This window comes from Stegodyphus dumicola, chromosome 6 (assembly GCF_044657685.1).
Source record: "Stegodyphus dumicola isolate Sdum_Otavi_A_Nest chromosome 6, ASM4465768v1".
NCBI classification, from domain to species: domain Eukaryota; kingdom Metazoa; phylum Arthropoda; class Arachnida; order Araneae; family Eresidae; genus Stegodyphus; species Stegodyphus dumicola.
The window spans coordinates 105,858,715-105,880,220 of NC_140773.1; the positions used below are offsets into that span (position 1 = coordinate 105,858,715).

At 29.0% G+C, this 21,506-nt stretch overlaps 1 protein-coding gene across 11 annotated transcripts in view; it reads right to left on the bottom strand.

Moving 5' to 3' along the window:
- Positions 1–1,485: 1,485 nt before the first annotated feature.
- Positions 1,486–21,506, bottom strand: part of LOC118200162 (neuroglian-like) — a 449,595-nt gene continuing 429,574 nt past the window's right edge. For all 11 annotated transcript variants that reach the window (XM_085818771.1, XM_085818767.1, XM_085818773.1 and 8 more), the window contains 4 exons: positions 17,773–17,904; positions 12,461–12,619; positions 10,418–10,634; positions 1,486–8,019 (listed from right to left, as the gene is read on the bottom strand). In XM_085818771.1, the coding sequence (XP_085674897.1) occupies positions 7,812–8,019; positions 10,418–10,634; positions 12,461–12,619; positions 17,773–17,904 (716 nt within the window). In that variant the 3' untranslated portion in view covers positions 1,486–7,811. The remainder of the gene's footprint in view (positions 8,020–10,417; positions 10,635–12,460; positions 12,620–17,772; positions 17,905–21,506) is intronic.

Sequence of the window (21,506 nt, forward strand, 5' to 3'; positions counted from 1 at the left end):
TTTTTAGGGGACTCTGGGTAAGGAGAATCATCATCTAACTCCCTTTTAATTTGGGCGCCACTGTAGAGACATTAGGTATATTTTTTGGAAGCAGGCAAGATGAAAAATGAATGAGCAAACGCCTTCGCCGGGAATCGAACCATGGACCTCTGGAACACCGGCCCAGCATCCAGAACCACTACACCATGAAGGAAGGTGGAAGAAATACTTTATAATTCTTTATGCTTAATACTGAACAAGAAATAAAAATCTGCTGTGTTTTCTTTTTATGTCTTGTAGTATCTTTTTACAAAATATTTAGTATTAAATATTGTATTTATTTATTAAAAAAAAAAAAAAAAAAAAAAAAAAAAAGACATGTTTAAGACAACAATTGAGTTAACCATTTCCACCTCTAGGCTAATGTTTAACAATATCACTAACATCATAAAACTAATCAATACTTTTAGTACATTTCAAAATATAAAAATCATTTATTAAAAAAGTTATATACAGTAAGACCCCGCTTAACGCGGGGGATACGTTCCATCAAAGTAGAGCGTAATGAGAAACAGCGCTAAGCGAGGCTATCTTAACATGTAAATAATGGGGTTAGGGGAAGACGGATAAAAAATGGTTAGGCATTAAATTTAATAATGTTTTTTTTTAATAAAATAAAATCAAACATTTATTTCTTACAAAAATAAAAACAATATAAACACATATACTTTTAAAAACAAATAAAATTCTCAGTCAGATCATTCAGTCTATTCTGGGTTTCCAATTTTCTGCCTTTTTGTCAAGAAGGCATTATGATAGATTGGCTTAATGGCATATTGCGTTCAATTTTGTCGTCAATCCGTATAGACAGTCGTTTTTCCATTTCCTCTATAATGTTATTTCTAGAACGGGTAATTCTAGTTGCAGAGCTTGATGTAGTTGCAGTTGCTGATGACAGTATTTTTTCTTTATTCTTAAGAATTGTCCTTATTGTTGAAGTTGCCAAAATCAATGCAGCACTAATTTGAGATTGACGTTCACCAGAATCTAATCTTCTAATCACTTGCATTTGAGTTTCCAGTAAAATGCTTTTTCTGGTTGCTTTCTTTTCTTGTTTTTTATTATCACCCATGACAAAAACTAAAGATCATAATATTTGTCACTGTATTAATCGTTATAGTATTATACAAATTTAAACTTACAATAATGTCAACAAATGTTTCAAATGATAAAAATGCGTCCACCAAGCAAGAAACACAACTACACTGTTTCGAATATGTTATTTGGAAACCTAGTGCTGCGCACAATTTCGGAGAATCCCCGGGTTGAAATAAAAGAGCGCTAAACCGAAACAGCGCTAAACGAAACAGCGTTAAGCGGGGTCTTACTGTATTTTAAAAATAACTGAATTGGACTATTTACAGTTCTTTTACTGATCTTCCATTTCTTACCAAAAAGCATGATCATCAGTCAGCTCAAAACTTCTGAAATAAGACACAGAATGCATAAAGGGACAGTTGTTTTTTATTTGAAAGTTATCCAAATAAAGTTATTACTACATAGATCATGTGCTGAACACAGACGGAATGAAAAAAAAAAAAAAATACATGCTCTAAACTTGAGCTGAGTTTAGAGCATGTATTTTTTTTTATAGTGAACATATGGCTGCTGGTGAACAGATCTTACAAACTTTTTCTTTTAATCATTTCCCGTCTAACAGTGCATACGACTAATTGTTGTCACAGATAATAAAAGAAATTAAGCAACTATATTAAAAATAAGAATGAAAAGCGATGGACGTTTTCAGACTGCAATATGAATCTATTAAATTTTATACACATTTTCTGAAACAAACAAACCACACACAACTACGGCAGTCACAAATATTATAGGCTTCAACTTTATGCAACATGAAACAAAAACTATATACAATGTTTGCACAGTTCCTAGTGATGGGAAAATTCATCTTGCATTTTCATAGACATGTATAATCACAGTACACTTCTTGACATGAGTATAGATATCAAAAAGATTTACGGCAACATCTATACAAGGCATTTCAAAAAGACTGCACATCTAAGTATATTCTGACAATGATTGCAATTTCAGAAAGGAATCAAACGAGCTATGATTTTCAGCCTATGCTCTAATTCTGGTTATGGAACAATTTGCAGCAAAAATATGCAAAATTTTTATGCATATCTATAAAAAGTGAACTTTTAAATTAGGTGGATAGGAAACCATCATAATAGGGTCAAATGCTCAAAGTATTCTTTATTAAAATGTTTATGGTATAACAACCAAATAGAATTCAATTTTTATATAATCCCTGAAACTGATGTTCATAAATTCTATAATACTGAAAATTTCTTCAGGCCAACCTTGCACATTCCAGAACCAAACTGTTGAAAGATCTTTAGAAGGTAATGAAGAATTTACATATTAGAACTTTTCTAGCAGATCACACATAAAAAATTAAAAAATTTCTTTAATACTGTGTAAATTTTTTATTAAAAGGCATTAAGGAACTAAAAGAGTAATATTTCAAAAAACAACCTTTTTTGATTCCTTACACAGCAAACATGAGTCTACAAAAATTTGTACAAAAGGTATTAAGCTGTGCAGAATTTATGAAACGCACTGCATAACATTATCACAAATATTAAAAAATTGCACTTTTCAAAATCTTTTTCCCTCTATTTAAGGTTTCTTTGTTAATATGACAAAATTGAACTAAAAATGAATCAAGTATCACATGACATGAAGTGTACGCTGATGAACCAGAGTCTACGGAGATGGAAAATGATATTTTCAATATACAACACATCTCTTCAATTACATCATTAAATTCTCCAAAAAATGTAAACTTGTTGAAATAATGATGCAATACTGAATTACTGGTAATGATTCAGAATGAACAATTTTAAGCAAAAGTTTATAATAAAAACAAAAAACAAGCTGCATACTAACATACACACATATAAATAAACCTACCCTAAGAGCTACACAATGAAAGGCTTTTTTTTTTTTTTGTTTTATAATAATAGCTGCCAGCAATGCTGTATAATTTTAGCACAAAAATAATTTGTGGGAATTTAATAAATAAAAATAAAATTATAATAAAATCACCATGCACAGAGATTGCATTTAGAAGAATGATTAGAAGATTTCAGATTATGGTACTATCACATAATTCTGAATAAAAAATTCATAACATAAAATATGCACGGATGGTATAGCACATATTTTTTAAGAATTTTTTTCATTATGACTTATACTTATTTTAATATCTTAAACATAAATTTATGTAACACAGACAGACACATATAGTGACAACATATATAGTAACTGATAGACATATGTAGTATTGCTATTAAGTTTATTTAGATATGATCCATTTTTAATTTGTTTATTAAATGGTGTGTGCATTTCTATTTGCAGTTTTATGAGTTTATTTTGTTCATAAGCCATGCAATTATTTTCTTTTAGAAAATACAGCTATCAAATGATGTTTTCTACGCTATCTTAGCATTCTCCTCAGTCATGATAAAATGCAGTTGTTTTTAGAAATTTTCCACACACCTGAATATACATGTTAATGCTTCATCTTCTTACTGATATATCTATATTTTAATTTTACCAACAATTTAATCCTAATTAATTATAAGCAAGACTATTGCTTGACTCATGAATATTCAAATCAAATTAAGATTTCTACTTACACAGCTACTAATGTAAATCCACAGCACTTTAGCAAATTTCTAAAAAAACAATCTCTGTGTACTCATTTAAAGACATTGTGCATGGGAAAATTGAGAATATCATTTACACTCTTATATACAGAAGAGGAAAAAATAAGTAATATTTTATGAACAACATCCTCATCATTAACTTTTACTTTCCAAAATAATTTGCATGCTAACTGCATATCAAATACTTCACTACAAAAATAAATTATGGAATAAGTTCAATTAATGCAAGGTACCACACATACCACAGTGCAAAATATATACAAATGAATAAACATCAATAATCAACAAATTTCATAAAATTCCAAACTTCTGAAGTTCATAATTGAAAAAAAAAATGCATTTTATCTCTGTTTTAAAAAATTGACCAGTTTTTTATATGCATTATTTAGATTCAGCACAGCCTGACCAAAATAATTTTTAGGGAAACACTAAATAGCTGCTAAATATAAGAAAGACTTAAATTTAAATGAAAAATAAATCTTTGGTCCCCTTCCAAAATAAACATCAATTGTACATAAAGAAACTGGAATGTTATTTATGCTAAACTATTTAAGAGATTAAAATAAATTTGCTGAGATAGATATTATCCACCAATTTATAACAAGAATGTCAGTAATTTGTTTTTACAATAAATTTTGTCATTTCATGATGAATGCATATCAAATACATGCATAGTTATAATTCAAAATGGAAATAGTCTTATCTTTAAGGAACTTAGCTTATTTTTAACAATATTAGCATTTATTTTAATATGAAATACTTCTTTAATTTTTGTTTTAGGCACATGTTTAAAAGACATTTAAAATAAATCAATGGAATTAAGTTTCATGCTTTATGAAAAGATAGTTATAATTTACAAAGTATATTTTGTGGTTAATAGTATCTCAGAAGTAACTACTGCAGCTTTAAATATATATGTCTGCAAAATTAGTAATAAACAAGGAAAATAACATATTTTTGTCAGCATATTTTTCATTCACTTAACAGTCACAGCAACTAGTTTGGTTACATAAGGCTTAGAACCAACAAACTGTGATTAGTTCCTAAACTTCTACATGATCACATATAGGCTTTTTTACATTTCATTACAAAAAGGCTTAAATATCTGTTCACACGGATGTAGAATGATAAATTGTAGTTGCAATCTTTAATTATTTCCATTTAAATATAATATAAAGCTTAAACATATTTCCTGAAAATTCCAAAAGCTCTACATTCTACTTGCAAGCATTATAAGTACAACAAGGATGCAAGCATTAGACAAGACAGAGCATGTTTAATAACTCCATTTAACAGTTTATTAAACACACATATGAGTTCATACAGATTTCACTCCACAATGAAAACTACGAATTTTACACTTTAAAAAAAAAGTTATAATACAAGTGGAGAAAAAACTGAATTGAGCACAGTCGCCTTCTTAATTATGTACTCCATTAAAAACTACATAAACAGAAATATTTTTACATTTAACTGTATTCATTAACATATTAATTTTCTTTGATAGTTTGGAAGAACTTATACTTTATTCAGACATATAACATTCTAATATATTACAAATCAACATGACTATTTCAGAATGAATATATGAATTTAAATCAGAAAGGGTGTTTAGAAGTTCACAACATACCTCAAACTGAAATGCTGTGGTGGGGGAGGACAGAAAGTGAAATAATAATAATAATAAAAAAAAATTACCAATATTACAAAAGCTTGCTTAAATTTAAATTAAATTACAATTACTGGCTAAACATACATCATATAACATATCACAACAATTATGTAATTGTAATTAAACAACCTTATACATAATGGAAACACAGGATACTTTCTTTTTCACTGTTTGTATCATTGTTTCATGAAACACAAACAATTTGAATAAAAAAGACGACTGTACAACAAAAACAGTTTCACTAAAATAAAAGTTGCTGTTTGAGATTAAACTAAGATGGCACATTTTAAAAGCAAAATAATTTAAAATTTAGGAAAAACAGCTTACACAGAAATTACAAGCAATCAAACGATTTCAAGAGTCTTCATGATATATTTAAAAGTTCTTTAATTTTTTATATGTTCAGAATCTCCTTTTTTTTCCTTAAATCTCACACAGACTTTTCACACATTAAAGATGATGAAATTGAGACTTTAATTGTAACTAGGAAACATCAACAAAAAGAGAAAGATAAGAAGATATTTATATAAAATTGTAGCTTTCAGCATGACACTTTATGTCACTCCCTCTTTACACATGTGTGTGTAAATATCATATATATATATTCTGATTATATATATATACACACATATATATATATAAACGAAACTAAAATCAAATTTTAATTTCAGCATTTAAAGTTAAGCTTAGTAAAAAGTTATTATAACTGGTTATTAATGCGAAAAATTTCACATTAATTTCACAAGTACTGCATCTTTAAAGATCAGCAGATTCTTGCAGAAAGGTTCAGAGTGCTTCATATACCTGAGGGAGATGAACAAATTTTTTGAAGAATAAATGGACTCATAAATATTATAATTAATGAATTATTTTTATATAATTATCAATTAATAGGAACTTCAATAAATTTGCCAATTATTATACAATTTACAATAGAATAATTTCAGAGGTAAACCTCTACTTATCAAATTATTTATATTTTTATACAACAGCACACAACATTATTTTTGAATTTTCTGATTAGTAGTGAATCAAAAAGGAAAGCAGATGATGAGGCTTTTACAAGTGCATGTTTTAGATGCATAAAATATGTGAGATTTTATCTCCAATAAATATATATGAGAATATTTTCAAAATGCAGAAATGTATATATAAAATGAGAATTGTCCATATATATATTAGGAAATAAAAATAATAGATGTTTTATATGAAATAATATACACAGAGACAAAAAATTTGTATATCAATAGAAACAGTATAAAAATTCAAGGATTGTATTTAATTTACACCAATTAATATGAATACACCAAAAATAATAATTTTATGACATTCTGATTTCAATTACTTTTAATAAAATAACAGTATAAATGTTACTTTTTAAGACTTTAATTTATTTGCATATAATAAAATTTCAAAATTTAATTAAAAAATATTGAATTTGAAAATGCTTTTGATACTTAACAATAGTTTAAGTGAAAAGTATTTTTAGAAAAAAACAAATGAACAATGAATATATCACACTTTGCATTATGAACATACACAATGATTTTGATTTAATGAAGCTAAAAATGATAAAAATGCATGAAACTGAAGTTTAATCTTGTGCTATAAGTTTTTTTTTTTTTTTTTTTTTTTTTTTTTTTTGCATACGTCATTCTGAACACATTGTCGAACATTTAAATGATCGTAGCAAATAAGCTGCTTTTATGAAATGTTATAAAGTTTCAGTAATCATTAAAAACAAAATCAGCAATCATAACACTTTAAGTGAATAAGTCATTATATAGCAGGAAAATCTGAAAATTCACCTGGTGGATGACGTTAATAATAGCAGAAATAAAACAGATATGAACTGTGAATTTAAATTACCAAATTATTTAAATTTTTATGGAAGAACAATGAAAAATGATTTAATACTAAAATAAAACAATTTTCATTTCTCCTTTCCTTTAATTTAATGATCATATGACATATTTTCTCTTTTACCTAAAACAATATTTCTTAATAATTGCTGAATATTGCTAAAAACGAAAAAAGCAGCTGCTTTTGTAACAGTTCTTCGTTGGGTTATCAGCTTTTAAATTGGTTTGTTTTTGTTTGGACAATCTTCTCCAAAATCTTATAGTTCCTTATAAGAAAACCATCAGCTGTATGATCTTTAAGAAGCTAAACATACTTTCCCTGAATTTTTTATACAACAGGAGCAAAACATTTCATATCAAATGATGAAATTTTGCCTATCTCAACTTAGTCATTCAAGAATGCAGATAATAATCCAACTATATCCTGTTACACAAAAACAGCAAAAAACTCATCACTCGTTATACAAGATTCAGTCTTTTTTCTTTTCCTTTTTAAACCAAGCATAGTGAAAAAAGCTTGGTATCTTGTAAGAGCTACTGGACTGCCTACACAAATGTGGCAAGAGCTGAGGGAGAAGTAGAATCTTCTTTCTTCTTTTTTGCACCATACTGGCCAATAAACGATCCATCTTCAGTGAACTTACTGGCTTCACCTTCACCGTATTCAACCATGCTATCAGTTTCACTTTCTGGACCCTTTACACTACTGTTGAGGGAAGTTCTGCTACCACGGATGGGTGGTTGTGCTTCAGCTCTAAACAGAAAACATAATTATCATTCAAACTGATTTAAATGACACTAATACAGTACTGACTCTATGTAATAAGTTGAAGATAATACTGAACACTGTATGATTACAGCTAACATACATATGTATGGCAAAATTTCATCATTAAATTGTGCATAGTAAGACATTACCAACATTACATAATGTAATAATGAAAGGTATCCTACTTTGTACATTTATTTACAATATATGCTTCTTCATACACATGAAGTAGAAACACTGACTTTTTAACCTACCCCTCAAAGGATAACACATTCTAGAGGACACTTTAGAGTACAATATCAGACATACTTTCAAGGTATGGCTGAACATGCTTTTCAATAAAAGCAGAATTTTAATGAATAAAAATCAGACTAAACTGCAATGCCAGTAAATGCTCCTGACTGTGATCTATATTCCTTATAAGCTATGCATGCATGCTGTTTTGAAGAAGTAGCTTCCAAAAAGTCATTTTTATAAAACTGCATAGGCGATTTTAATTCTTGCATACACTGTTAACTGCAGGGAATGAAATAACAATTTGTCTCCATATTTGCACATAATATATTTTCAAAACTACCATGGTTATATCAAATCACAGATAATACTAAATACCATTTACCATGCAATATTTATGCAATAGACCACAAATATAGTTAATAATTTATGCAGTGGGACATTAAAAATATTAAATTAAAGTAATTATAATTTTTAGGTTTGCAATTTATAGTATAATTTCTTTCATATGCATAAGAGTAAAGGAGCCTGGCATTTTGTTTAATCCTATGCAGCAATTTATAACTGCAGAGTACCATACATATTTTAACTGGATACAGAATAATAAAAATCACACTTTCCGTAAGTGCTTTGTAAAAACAATGAAATATCAAATCACTTTAACATATTTCTGCCTCGTGGTCAGGATTATGGTAGGAAAAGAGAATCATTCTAGTTTAGACTGTCATGTTTCATCACATGATAAAAAACTGAATATAAAAACTCATGATTACTTTGTTTCTTGGACAAATTGAACTTCGTAAACAGCTCACAGTAAATTATAATAAAGATGTAGAAAGACATCAACAGAAAATAACAGCCCATTAAGTAACACATCATGCATTAAAACAGGTTATTTGTAATTTATATTACATTTCACAATGCAAAGAGTATTGATATACTATTAAATGCAATAAAATGCTTTGAAATAGTGTTTTACATGCAATATGTTAGACTAGATGAAAATAGTATACAGTCAAAAGTCTTTAATCCAGACTCTTCGGGACTTCAGCGATTCCGGATTATCGATCATCAGTATAAATCTGGTGAGATGGCATGCAAAAATTATACAATTAAAAATTGTGATCTAAAAGGAAATCAAAATTTACACACACACACACACACACACCAAAAAAAAAAAAAAAAAAAAACTTAATATTTATTTGTTTACTTTATTAAACATTTTTTTCAACGAGCGCATGCGTAAAGCATACATTACGCATAGTCGAAATTAGAAAATTGCAACCAGAAAACTATTTTATGCGTATTTGTGATATTTATAATGACGAGGAAATTGATTTAAATCATATTGGAGTACATCGAGATGAAAGGAGTTATAAGCTGAATAAAATAAAAACATCTGCCCTGAAGATGAGGATTGTGCTTCAACTTCCAGTTCATTGCGCGCTGTGACATCCCCCCCCCCCGCACAGCAGCGTGAAATTGATAAACAGATTTCGGAATGGTTAGAGAAACAAATCACCTACCTCTCTGTCACTTTCTTAATGCTTTTATCCATTTTTTGCAGCAATTCCACTTTTTGTTTAATGGACATCGAAACATGCTTTCACTTTGTAAGATCCTTTGGCAGCTCCAGAATTGGAAATTCTATTTGACATAATCGAAAGTTCAAGCTTACTTTTATAAAATTGCTCTAACAGTCTGCAAAAAATAATAAGCCGGATCCAATTCGAAGATTAAGGAACAACACAATCTGCAACATTAACTGAAATAGATAATTAGATAATTTTAGCTTAGCCTATAACGTCGGTTATACATTAAACGCGCATGCATAAACGCATATGCGCATGCGGAAATGCATGTCGAGATTATAGATCATTCCGGATTAAAGACTTTTGACTGTACTCTATATTGTGGCAATGATATGATTATGGTGTATGTAATTCAGTCATGATACATTAAAGTACTTTTTTCAAGCTTTTCTTACACTCTTTCATACAAGGTATAACTTACTAATCATTACTAACTAATGAGTGATAACTTTCTCAGTTTCTTCCAGTTTCATACTACTAATACTACTACTACTACTAATAATAATAATAATAACCCCAAATTTATAACAATGATCAAATTAAAAATTTCAACTCACGGCTTTGTGTATTCATTAAAACCCCCATCCTCGGGATACTCTAAATCTCGACCTTGAGCAGCTTCTTTTTCATGTACTGAGTATTTTCCTCCTCTGTTTCTTTTGATGAGACAAATAATGATTAACAAAAGCAACAGCAAAGCAATAGCACACATCATACCAATGAACCATGCAGCTGTCGCAAAGTTTTCACTTGATTCAGGAGCTTGAACTGCAGCTAAAAAAGAAGTATTACCAAAATTACATCCACAGTAAAATGCATCAAGTAACACTTTTCTTGTCTGAAACAAAAGAACAAAATGTTCTACTAATTAAAAAGAGTTCTTTCTAAGCATTTCTCATGATATTATTTTGAATGAATTTAGATACTATTCCTTTATGCCCGACATAGTCTTAAAATTATTAGTATATTACCCACGTCTTCAAAAATTTTAAACAAATAGTATTAAATGTGATTTATATCTAAAATAAGTTTCTTAAATTGTCAGACAGACTACAAGTTTTCAGACATTTTGCATCCAGTGACAGCACTTGACAATGCTCTGTTTTTTGTAGCCTCAGTGGATTAAGTCTTGAACTTCGCAGGAGAAAGAAACATGTTATTATTTAGATGCTGATATTCCTTGCAGTATCACAATTTTGATATGTGAAATATGTGATTATTAGCACCAATGTCGTACATCAGTCCAATATTACATGTTTCTGATGACATATAATCATTTAAAAGTGTTTCACCACACATATGTTACAGATCCTGATATCCTTGTTGACAAGCATTATGATAAATCCCTGAAGATGCAATAGAAAATTTTAATCATAATTTTGCAAATGAAATAAACAGACTTCTCTGTCATTAAATATCAAACATTTATATGGTAATAAACTACTACCTTAATTCTACATGACAGTGGCTCACATTTATCTTGTATTTTTGAAATTATTTGAAATATTTAATACATAGATCTTGTACTAAATACTGAAAAATAAACTTCAGATCTTTTCTAATAAGCCTTCCTTGTTATAAAATAAATATCATGAAAATATTCCTCGTAATAAAATTTTTTTCAAAAAGTGTTAATCAATAACTCACATAATATTTTGAACAATGTTTTGGTGGACCATGTTTTTGGTTATAATTTTTGTTGTACGTAAGTTAAGGCACTAGAATTAACAATTGCATTTGGAAATCATTACTTATTTAGCAAAATTAGCATCATTACTAACAGTTCTACATATGAAATAAGCATGCCAAGGCGCTAAAAATTAATGACAAGTTCTGTTACAATCCAAAAAACCCTTGATGCGAAAAACTATCTTTGTTGTTATAAAATGATTAAAATTGTATTGACCTGTTGAAAATGCACTGGAGTCTAGACCACATTCCAAGCTAGTACCAAGGATCGCAGATTTATTTTACAATAAATCAAATGAGACCCCAAAATTAATATTGTAAAGCGTTCATTAGATTTAGAAAATGAGTCTGCCATAAAAGTTAACCATGAGGCTTTAAAAAGTTTCATGGATATAGTCAGGGCACATGGATACAATGAGAGATCAGCAATATGGAAATTCTTTGTCAGAATGAAGACAAGGAAAATATCCCTGTGTTCAGAAAATCTATAGTAAGTATAGTTTTATTACACTAGAACAATATTTTTCAGAAATTTCAAAATCTAGTATATTTGGGTCTGACACACAAATCATTATATGACAAAAGCCGAATTGCACCTATTATCTATTGTTATGCATGAGGGATGATTAGGGCATGTTTTGCTGCCTTTATAATAAGAAATTTAATATTTATCCCCCCCCAAAAAAACATGGATTAGTATAAATATGCTTTTAATGAAATCTTGAAAGCATCTGCAAGAAAACAGAAAGCAAAATAGACTCAATTTCTATCAGGATTACAGTTCTAAACAAACAGTTGTAAATGTTCTTTTAATACGAAATTTTTAAAAACTGTAGAAGTTTAGAAACATATAGAAATAGATAAATAAATAAATAAATATAATTTTAGCAGATAAAACATTAGTGTCATACCCATTCCACCAGTTTCAAATTCTTCAACTTTGCTGGATGTTTGAAACCGCCCATCCACTGCAACAACTTTCATTTCATAGAGAGAACCTAATTCTAAACCAGTTACAATAATTGAATCTTGATTTTCTTCAGGCTGAGTACTTTCCCATGAAGTTGCTCCTGAAACAATTTTTCTTCTTTAACATACATACAATAAAAATAACAAAAACAATAACGGAATAGTTAAAAATATGTTTTCACCGTTAAAATTTCTTCATAGAAGTTATCTTCATTTCCTTTCCCCCAAGGAAATGAAGATAACTTCTATGAAGAGATACACTAGAAATTTATCTTAGAAACTTTATACGTTTCTTAAAGAAATTTTATACGTTTCTTAACATATTCAGTTAAATAGAGGAATTAGCACACTATTGATAATGAAAAGCTGCAGTTACTTTGATGATATATGATATAACAAAGTACAGTAAAAACTCAACTATCCAGAAAGCTTGGAAAATGCTGAAAGCCAGATACTTGAAAATTCAGGATAATTGAACATACAAAAATTCATGGCAGATTCATGGCACTTCATGGCAGAAAATCCAAATGAAGGTAAGAAATCTAAAGTTATAAAAACGTTTAGCATATTATTATCATATCGAATACCAAAAATCTACATGCAAAATTATGCAAAACCTTGAAGAAAAAAATGTTTTTCACACATAAAATGTTGATATATTTCCATATGCTTTAAACATGTGAATGTTGTGAAAGCATTTTATCTGATTATGAAAATTTTTAAAATAAATGAAAGAAATTTGCTCAAAATTTGCATTTAATAGAACTCAGAAATACTTTTATTTTAGATGTTTTACAATAAATAGAATGTTTAAAACTTTGATGCATTAATATTGCTTTGATGTAGCTGACATTAGACTGAATAAATCTATATGCCTATCCATTTCAATGAAAGTTCAGCACTTAACATTTTTCTCTAATGAAAAGCATATAACTCTGAAGTTGTTGTTGAAACTCTGAAGAAAAGTTGATAACTCTGAAACTTTTTGCTCAGTATGTAGAAAGTTTTCTTCAAAAAACTTTTCTTCTTCATTTTTAATTAAATAATCCTATGTTAATATTTCTGGTGATTTTTTTTTTGTTACAAATTTTTAATGCTATCAATCCATTCATTTATTTCAGATGTTCCTAGCTTAAAAAAATATTCTTCACCTCAATTTATACTTGGCTTTTAAATATTTTTGTTAAGCCTTATTCTACAACTTTAAGAACTTTTTCAACAAAGGAACCTGAACAGACTCAAACTGAAAATAAAGTTTTCTGCCATCCCTTTCTATAGAGGCTGTTCGCACACTTTTTAGATGATTTTCATCATACTGACAGAAATATTTTATCTAAAATTTTGATGTTTTAAATGTTCTATTTGACACCCTTATTTTTCACTTTTTTTTTTTTTTTTTAAATCGTAATTTCCAAGACAAATAAAATCTTTTTTAGCATCGAAAGAGGTATTTTATCCCATTCCTCTTGAAAATCTTTCCAAAGTTCAAAAGCTCTAACATGCGTGGGTGATACATCAGAAGATTTAGTAGGGATACGAGTGAAGGACACGGCCTTGATACAAAGTTCTTTTCCTTTATCCAGGGAAATTAACAGTGGGTTTTGACATTTGGCTGCTTGCTCTGTCTTGACGCAGTTCTACTGATTGATAATAGCACTGTCGGTAGTTTTCTACACTCTCTCTAATTTTTATTTGTCATTATATCAAAAATCAGCAAAAATCATAAATCCCTTTGAAAAACTTTTAGATTCTTTGAACCACATTATAAGATTTTTTTCTTCTCTTTGATTATCCAGGTCAAAGGACAAACTCTCAGACCAATATAAGGATTTAACAGAGTGAAGGGCAATTTAACATCTTCTATAAGATAGCAACACTGCATCTGTATTCCCATTTTAGACTTTATCTGGGATTCCAAGTGACAGCCATATAACACTTGCTTTACAATGGCTTTGCAAGTCTCTTATTTGTTTGATTTTCATTCGAAAAATTTTCTGAAATTCTAAAGAATTCTGTTTGCTTCAGCTTTCAGTTAGTTGAGTGCCAGATAGTCGAGCTTTTACTGTATCATATGCAATAGAATAAATTGGACTGCTAAGCCCTTCCCAAATATTTGATAATATCAACATTACCAGAATCTGATATTGAATCTATAATCATTATCTAAGAAAGCATTAATCTATTTGTTATCATAAATTATATCATCTTTAGTTAATGTTAAAAAATGCTGACAAGATTGTGACAAGGCATTTAATGGAGCTATTAAAAAAAATAAGAACTATCCCAGAAAAAGAGCTATTGTAATAAATTTAAACGATAGGTGAAAAAATTCGGTACAGGAGACAGGTTGGAATCCTATCACTTTTTCATGAATACAGACAGAAAGTAAATGGACACAAAATAAGAAATATATTTTTGTATTAATTGATTAATAAATTATTAAATTTTCATTTGAAAGAACGAAATAAGAATTACATACATTTACATATAAATTTCTATGCTTCTTTTTTTTTCACGAATGGTACATATAAATTGAAAATCTCAGATTTCACACTTTACTGCAACATACATGATTTGTGAATCAAAATATATTCTGATGATTTTACGATGTTTCATTTTGATTAATACATTCTAATTAATACCAGGGACCAATGCAACAAAAGCTATATTAATACTATTCTTAATGTTATGCACAAAAATGGAGTCCTATTTTTAATTAAAAAAAAAAAAGAGCGAGAAGAAGAAGAAAGGAGGGGGGGGGGAGAATTGCTAACACCTGACAAACAAATAACTTCAAAACAAGTATGAAAAGTGAAATTTATTATAATAATTACAATAAAATAGTTCACCTAAGATAATCTGCAGTGTTTTAATAGGTTCTCGAAATTATACATTAAACTAGAATACTAATTATTTTAATGTTTAGTTCAAAAATAAAATTTATAACAATATATCAGTTTAAATTTTAAAACATATCTGATATGACTAATTTCATACAGCAATCAACAGACAAGCAAAAAATATGAAGCCATTTATTTTTTATTTTTATTATTTTTGAAGACAGCCTAAATATTATAACAACTTTACACAATAAAAAAATTTAAAATTCTTCCAGGTGGAAGTAGAGTGAACCTATTCTACCAGCAAACACTTTACAGAACCTTATATGAAAAATAATATTTATTATATGTAATAAATATTATTAATAATTAATAGGACTAAAAATAATTAAAACTTTAAGACTTGTCAGAAAGTTTTTTTTTTAAATTTACAATTTTTGATTTATAAATTAGCACTTGATATATATACTCTAGATAAAGTTTCTAGAATTCATGTTAAAATGATAAGAATATCAAAGACATTTATTTTGCTGTAGCACAGTTGAGCCAGTCTCCAAATTTCTTACATTCCATTAAAAATGCTTGAAATTTGCTAATTCTGGACTAATATTTTGGGTGATTCAACTAATACAGTGAAAGATTTTCGGCTTTATATTTCAGGTACAGCATAGTTATAAAACAAAAATCATTCATACAAATTTGGAATGTTGCCTGGCTAATTAGCAACTGTTGAGAATCGAGCACTTAATTGATATTATGTGCAGTTTCAATGGCATAATTATTTTATTGTTTTATTATGTTTTATGCATCTGGCATCACTACTATTTTCGTTATTTTAAAAGTTTTCATGTAAACAATAAGATGTATGTAAGTTCTCTTTACTTCTTTTGTTAATAAAGTCCAAAAATTCAATTAGCCATCGCTCTGTTAATTTTATAACAACAAATAAAAAATTCAATGTAATTGCTAATTAGATCTTTTAAATATTTTTATGAAACTGCTTTAAGAAAAAATGTACAATGGCCCTTTTCATGTTGCAACAAGTGATTGGAAATCACTCCCTACATTTTTCACTAAGCTATAGAATACTGCAAATTAACATGCAAATAAGTACTTTAAAATTATAAACAAATCTGGTGTGTACAACATGACTTCCTTGTATGGAATATTAAATTACATGCATTTTTTCCTGTATTTCATTTAACTTATTGAACTGAATTAAATCTACTTCGTAGGTAGCACATCAACCACAATCTATTGCACCCTCTTTAAAATTCATTATATTTATTTACCATAGCGACACTCTGGTGCTAGGTTCACTTAACAGCATTAAGTCTCATTCATTTTATAACTCAGAATGCACAAAAATTATATCATCTAAAGATCTAATAATTGCTAGATGTTCTATTCAAATACTATAATAAATTTAAAACAATGTATAAAAATTAAACAAATAAAAAAGAAATTGTTTCACACATTCAGCGCCTCTTACCTAATGCCCATGCGCTACTCGTAAATATTCTACTCTCTGAGACAGACTGGCGACAATATTTGCTGCTAATATGAAACACTTCTTTCCTCAAATTTTATTAGAGATATATTTCTCCCTCAATTAATTCAGTTCTAACTTCGCAGCAAGGCAAAAATACATACAATCTCAAAATATCCTCATTAAAAGTTGAAAGACACAAAAATACAAAACACCAAATACAGTTAAAACAATTAAACAAAAAATTTACAATTAAAATTAGAGTTCCTGTGCAAAAACAAGCAGTTCGTCCAGCAGGCAAGAAAGCAGATTTTACAGTGCACAAAACTAAGTTTCCTTTTGGTCCCACTCAGCAAAAAGACACTGAAGGTGCAGAAGACTTTCACTATTCTACTAAGTTTCAAATGCAAACAAATATGGCTGCCATGGTAAGAAAAATTAGGTTTAGCCGCACTTAAACAACTTTTAAATTGTTGATAATTCTGCAATTATTGCATTCAGAGTAACTAAAGGAATAAAACCTTAACCAGAAAATAAGAACAACATAATTCAATAATTTTTTTAAAGCAAAAAAAAAAAAAAAATGCGATGAATAAAAAAAATTGAGCTCACGGAGCTGAGTAACAGAGTGGGGTATATACTTTTGGTGTGGCTGATTTCAACATAAAAGGGAAAATGGATATTTGCATTAAAATATGATACTTGAAACTTTTCCTGATTACAATACTTCCTTTTTACTTCGTACAAGGATGTAAAAAGAGTCCTTTATTCTGTCCTTATGTACAGATGTCATGCAAAAACATCTTTAAATTGCATTCAATAGCGGTCAAAATAGATATTTTCATTGAAATATGACACACGGAATTTTTCGTGATAACAATACTTCCTTACTTCATACAAGGAAGTAATAATGCATATAACTAACCTTTCTTCCTATATCGTACATAGAAATGGCTTCCTGGATGGCCTTCTCCAGCAGGTACCCATGTAACACGAACTCCAGCTTTTCCATCTACATCTGGCAAATGTGACCATACAAAATATGGCTCATCTGGTGCTGTAAACAGATATAAAATTGAAGGTTTCATTGATTTATATTGAATGTACAGCACTTACACACAATATGAAAATCTAGATTTTTAACAGATATTTCATTCACTCAATGCGAATGAAACAACTCATTTTGTTTCAGGTTTTGTGGAAATTTCTGTACATAAATATTAAGAACTTATCAGCATAGGAGAACTAAAGTAATTATCTGTGTAACTGGATTCAGTCTTGTTATAGCACTCTGTTAATAAAATAGAGATATGTACAAACAATATAATATCACAGTTGCCACCTTGAAATTTGAAAAACTGGGTGATACTTGTGCAAAAACTCATAGTTTCCAGGGGTTTCTTGCACTGCATGGTGACACCATTTCAAAAGAACTCCACATTAACTTAAATTCACTGTGATTCTGATGTAAAATGTAGTAATACTTAATTAGGTATTCTATGTTATTTAGCTAATTTCAATTTGTAACTACATTACACTTTTACAATGAGAAAATCCTGAATATGAAAGGAAAGCTTTTATTTGAGTACTTAATACTTTAAGTACTTAATACACTGAAAATAAAAATTAATGCACATACTATTTTAAGGACAGCTATTTTTATACATACAAAACCATTTATTGATGTAAAATGAAATGCACAAAAATGTACTTATTCTAAACAAAATGCACTTATCGATGCAAAACAAAATTAATTACAAATATTAACTAATTAAACATTGATTAAATCTTCATGAAAAGTTATACTAATGTCTTCAGAAGATAAATCAGATAAAATTTGTGTTGAAAATGACAAGAGGAGAGGAAATGGAACTTGCACAATTTAAGATTCATAAACTGAGGGGAAATATTTTCCTCAATAAGGGTGAAAATTAAAATTTGGGGAATTTGATAATTTACCAGGAGATACAATGAAAATCCAGTTTTCCTGGTAAAAACAGAAGAGTTGACAGCTATGTCATATTTAACATATTCATAAAATGAATTTGAGAATACAACTAAATTCTTAAAAGTTATCAAAAAATTAACATTAAATTAGAGAAATAATTCCTCCAAAAATTTATAGCTTATACTTGAACAATCATATCTTTTTAAAGCACATTATCATTTCTAAAAAATCTCTTTTATTTTTTAAATACATTTATTGAAAAAGCACCATTAATATTAAAATTTTACGAAATTTTGCAGTTTGAAGTAACTTGCAATTACACATTAAAAGATTTAAAACATTGAAGACACTACAAAATATTTACGTCTTTTTAGTCTTAAATTTTTATGATTTTTTTAACTTATTTCAATCTATTCCATTTTCTTTAAATACTTTTCGATGTTTGTTTGCTTAAATAAATGAATGTTCCTACTAATATCCACATCATTAGTACATGCTAATTTATTAATATCTTGAATATATCTGTAAAGAATTCAACAATATTGCTCCGCCCCTCCCCCCCCAAAAAAAACACTAAGGATCAGATGAATCTTGTGCTCAGATTTACATTTTTCTTAAATTCTTTCCTTTCTATAACTGTAGCATTTTATTTAAATTCTAGGTTCCAAAATATCAACGAATAAGAAGAAATTAAGAAATTCAAATCAATAGAACACTGATAGCTGTATTAATAAAGAATTAACTTGGTTAAGAAATTAGTTATTAATTTTTGTTAAAAAAATCATTATTGGAAAAAGTGAACTTAAAAAGAAATAAAGTTTTTTATAATTAAAAAAAAATTGTGAAAGTTTTCAGCATCATTGACAGAAACGCAGCAAAGGTATGCGCAAATTGAAAAAGAACTCTTAGCAGTTGTATATGGGTTAGAACATTTCAACTACTATACGTATGGAAGACATGTAACAATGCAAACTGATTACAAACCATTACTAGGCCTTAGTAAGAAACCTTATGATACCATCTCACTTCGTCTTCAGCACATTGTTCCTCAAACTGAACAGGTATGATTTGAAATTGGAATATGTCCTAGGAAAAGAATTGCTAATAGCTGAGCCCAGTCAACTGTTGACACCTTTAGCCAAGAACCTACTGTTAATGTAAGTCTATCAACACAAGCTTCTCCAACAAAATGGCAGGAAATCGTAAAAATGACAGAAAAGGACCCTGAATTGCAAGATGTGTTATTTCACATAAAAAATGGATGGCCAGAAAGAAGCAAAACAAGGCCCGCATCACAACCTTACTGGTATTGCAAAGAAGAGCTTTATATGACAAAGGATGGAATAATTTGTCGAGGACAACAACTAGTTGTGCCAGCATCTCTTAGGAAAGAAATTATGAAAAAACTGAATGTGTCTCCCAAAGGTACAGTTTCTAGTAAAGCTAGAGAATACTTTTAGTGGACTAACATCAACAAAGATGTAGAAGAATATGTTTCCAAATGTGCAATATGTCAGAAATATCAACAGGCTAATCAGAAAGAAATTCTTTTAGACTATGATCTACCGGAGAGACCCTGGCAAAAAGTTGCCTGTGATTTCTTTTACCTGAAAGGACAACAATATCTGTTAATGATAGATTACTTTTCAAAATATGTAGAGCTGAAACTACTTAAAAGCTCAAGCTCAAGCTGAAATGACAGTTATGAAGTCCATATCTGCAACACATGGAATACCAGAGAAGCTTATCACTGACGGTGGACCACCATACAACTCGGAAGCACTACAAAAGTTTTTTGAAGAATGAGGTGTTCTGCATAACATCACATCACCACATTTTCCTAGAGCTAATGGACAAATTGAAAGATCTGTCCTAACTCTCAAGAAGTCTCTGAGCAAAGCTGCAGAAGAAGAAAAATACTTGTATATTGTTCCGCTAGATTATAGAATTCAACCTGCAAAAGATTTGCCATCCCCGGCTGAATTATTAATGGGAAGAAGACACAGATCTTTTCTGCCATCACATCCTAAAGCACTGCAACCAAAATTTCAAATAAAAGGTGCAAGCAAAATCTTAGAAAAAAGGCAGATGCTACAAAAGAAATATCCCAATAAACATGCAACCTAGCTTCCAAAATTTCATGAAAATGATAAAAGTGTGGTTCAAAGGGAAAATTAAAGAGCCTTGGAAACAGGGTATGAACATGAAGACAGGTCCTCAACCACGATCTTGTGTCATAAAAGCGAATGATGGAACTGTGTATAGGAGAAACCGACATCACATTCGTAAAGACAAGTCTATGTGTAAAACTAAAGAGCGGAATAGAACAGCAGAAGACTTTTTTGGACTTAATCAATCAACACTGGATCAACCTGTTCATATAGATGATTATAAGTAGAATCCACCTAAGGAACAGGAAAATAATTCTACTAAACATTCTTAAATTCCAGGAAATGTGTCAACTGAACCAGTGTTAAGACAATCAAGCAGAAATAGAATAAAACCTCTTCGATATAGAGACAATTAGGAAGAACTTACTGATGCTATAAAATTATACTTTATAGACTAATAATGGAATTTAATGAACTGTTCAGAACTCTAAAATATCAGTTTAATTACTAAATCATAATTTTAAAGATTTAAGTGAGTCATTCTCTGGTATTGCATTCAAGGTATGTAATTTTGCTAAGTTCTCTAAAGTCAACTGTTAA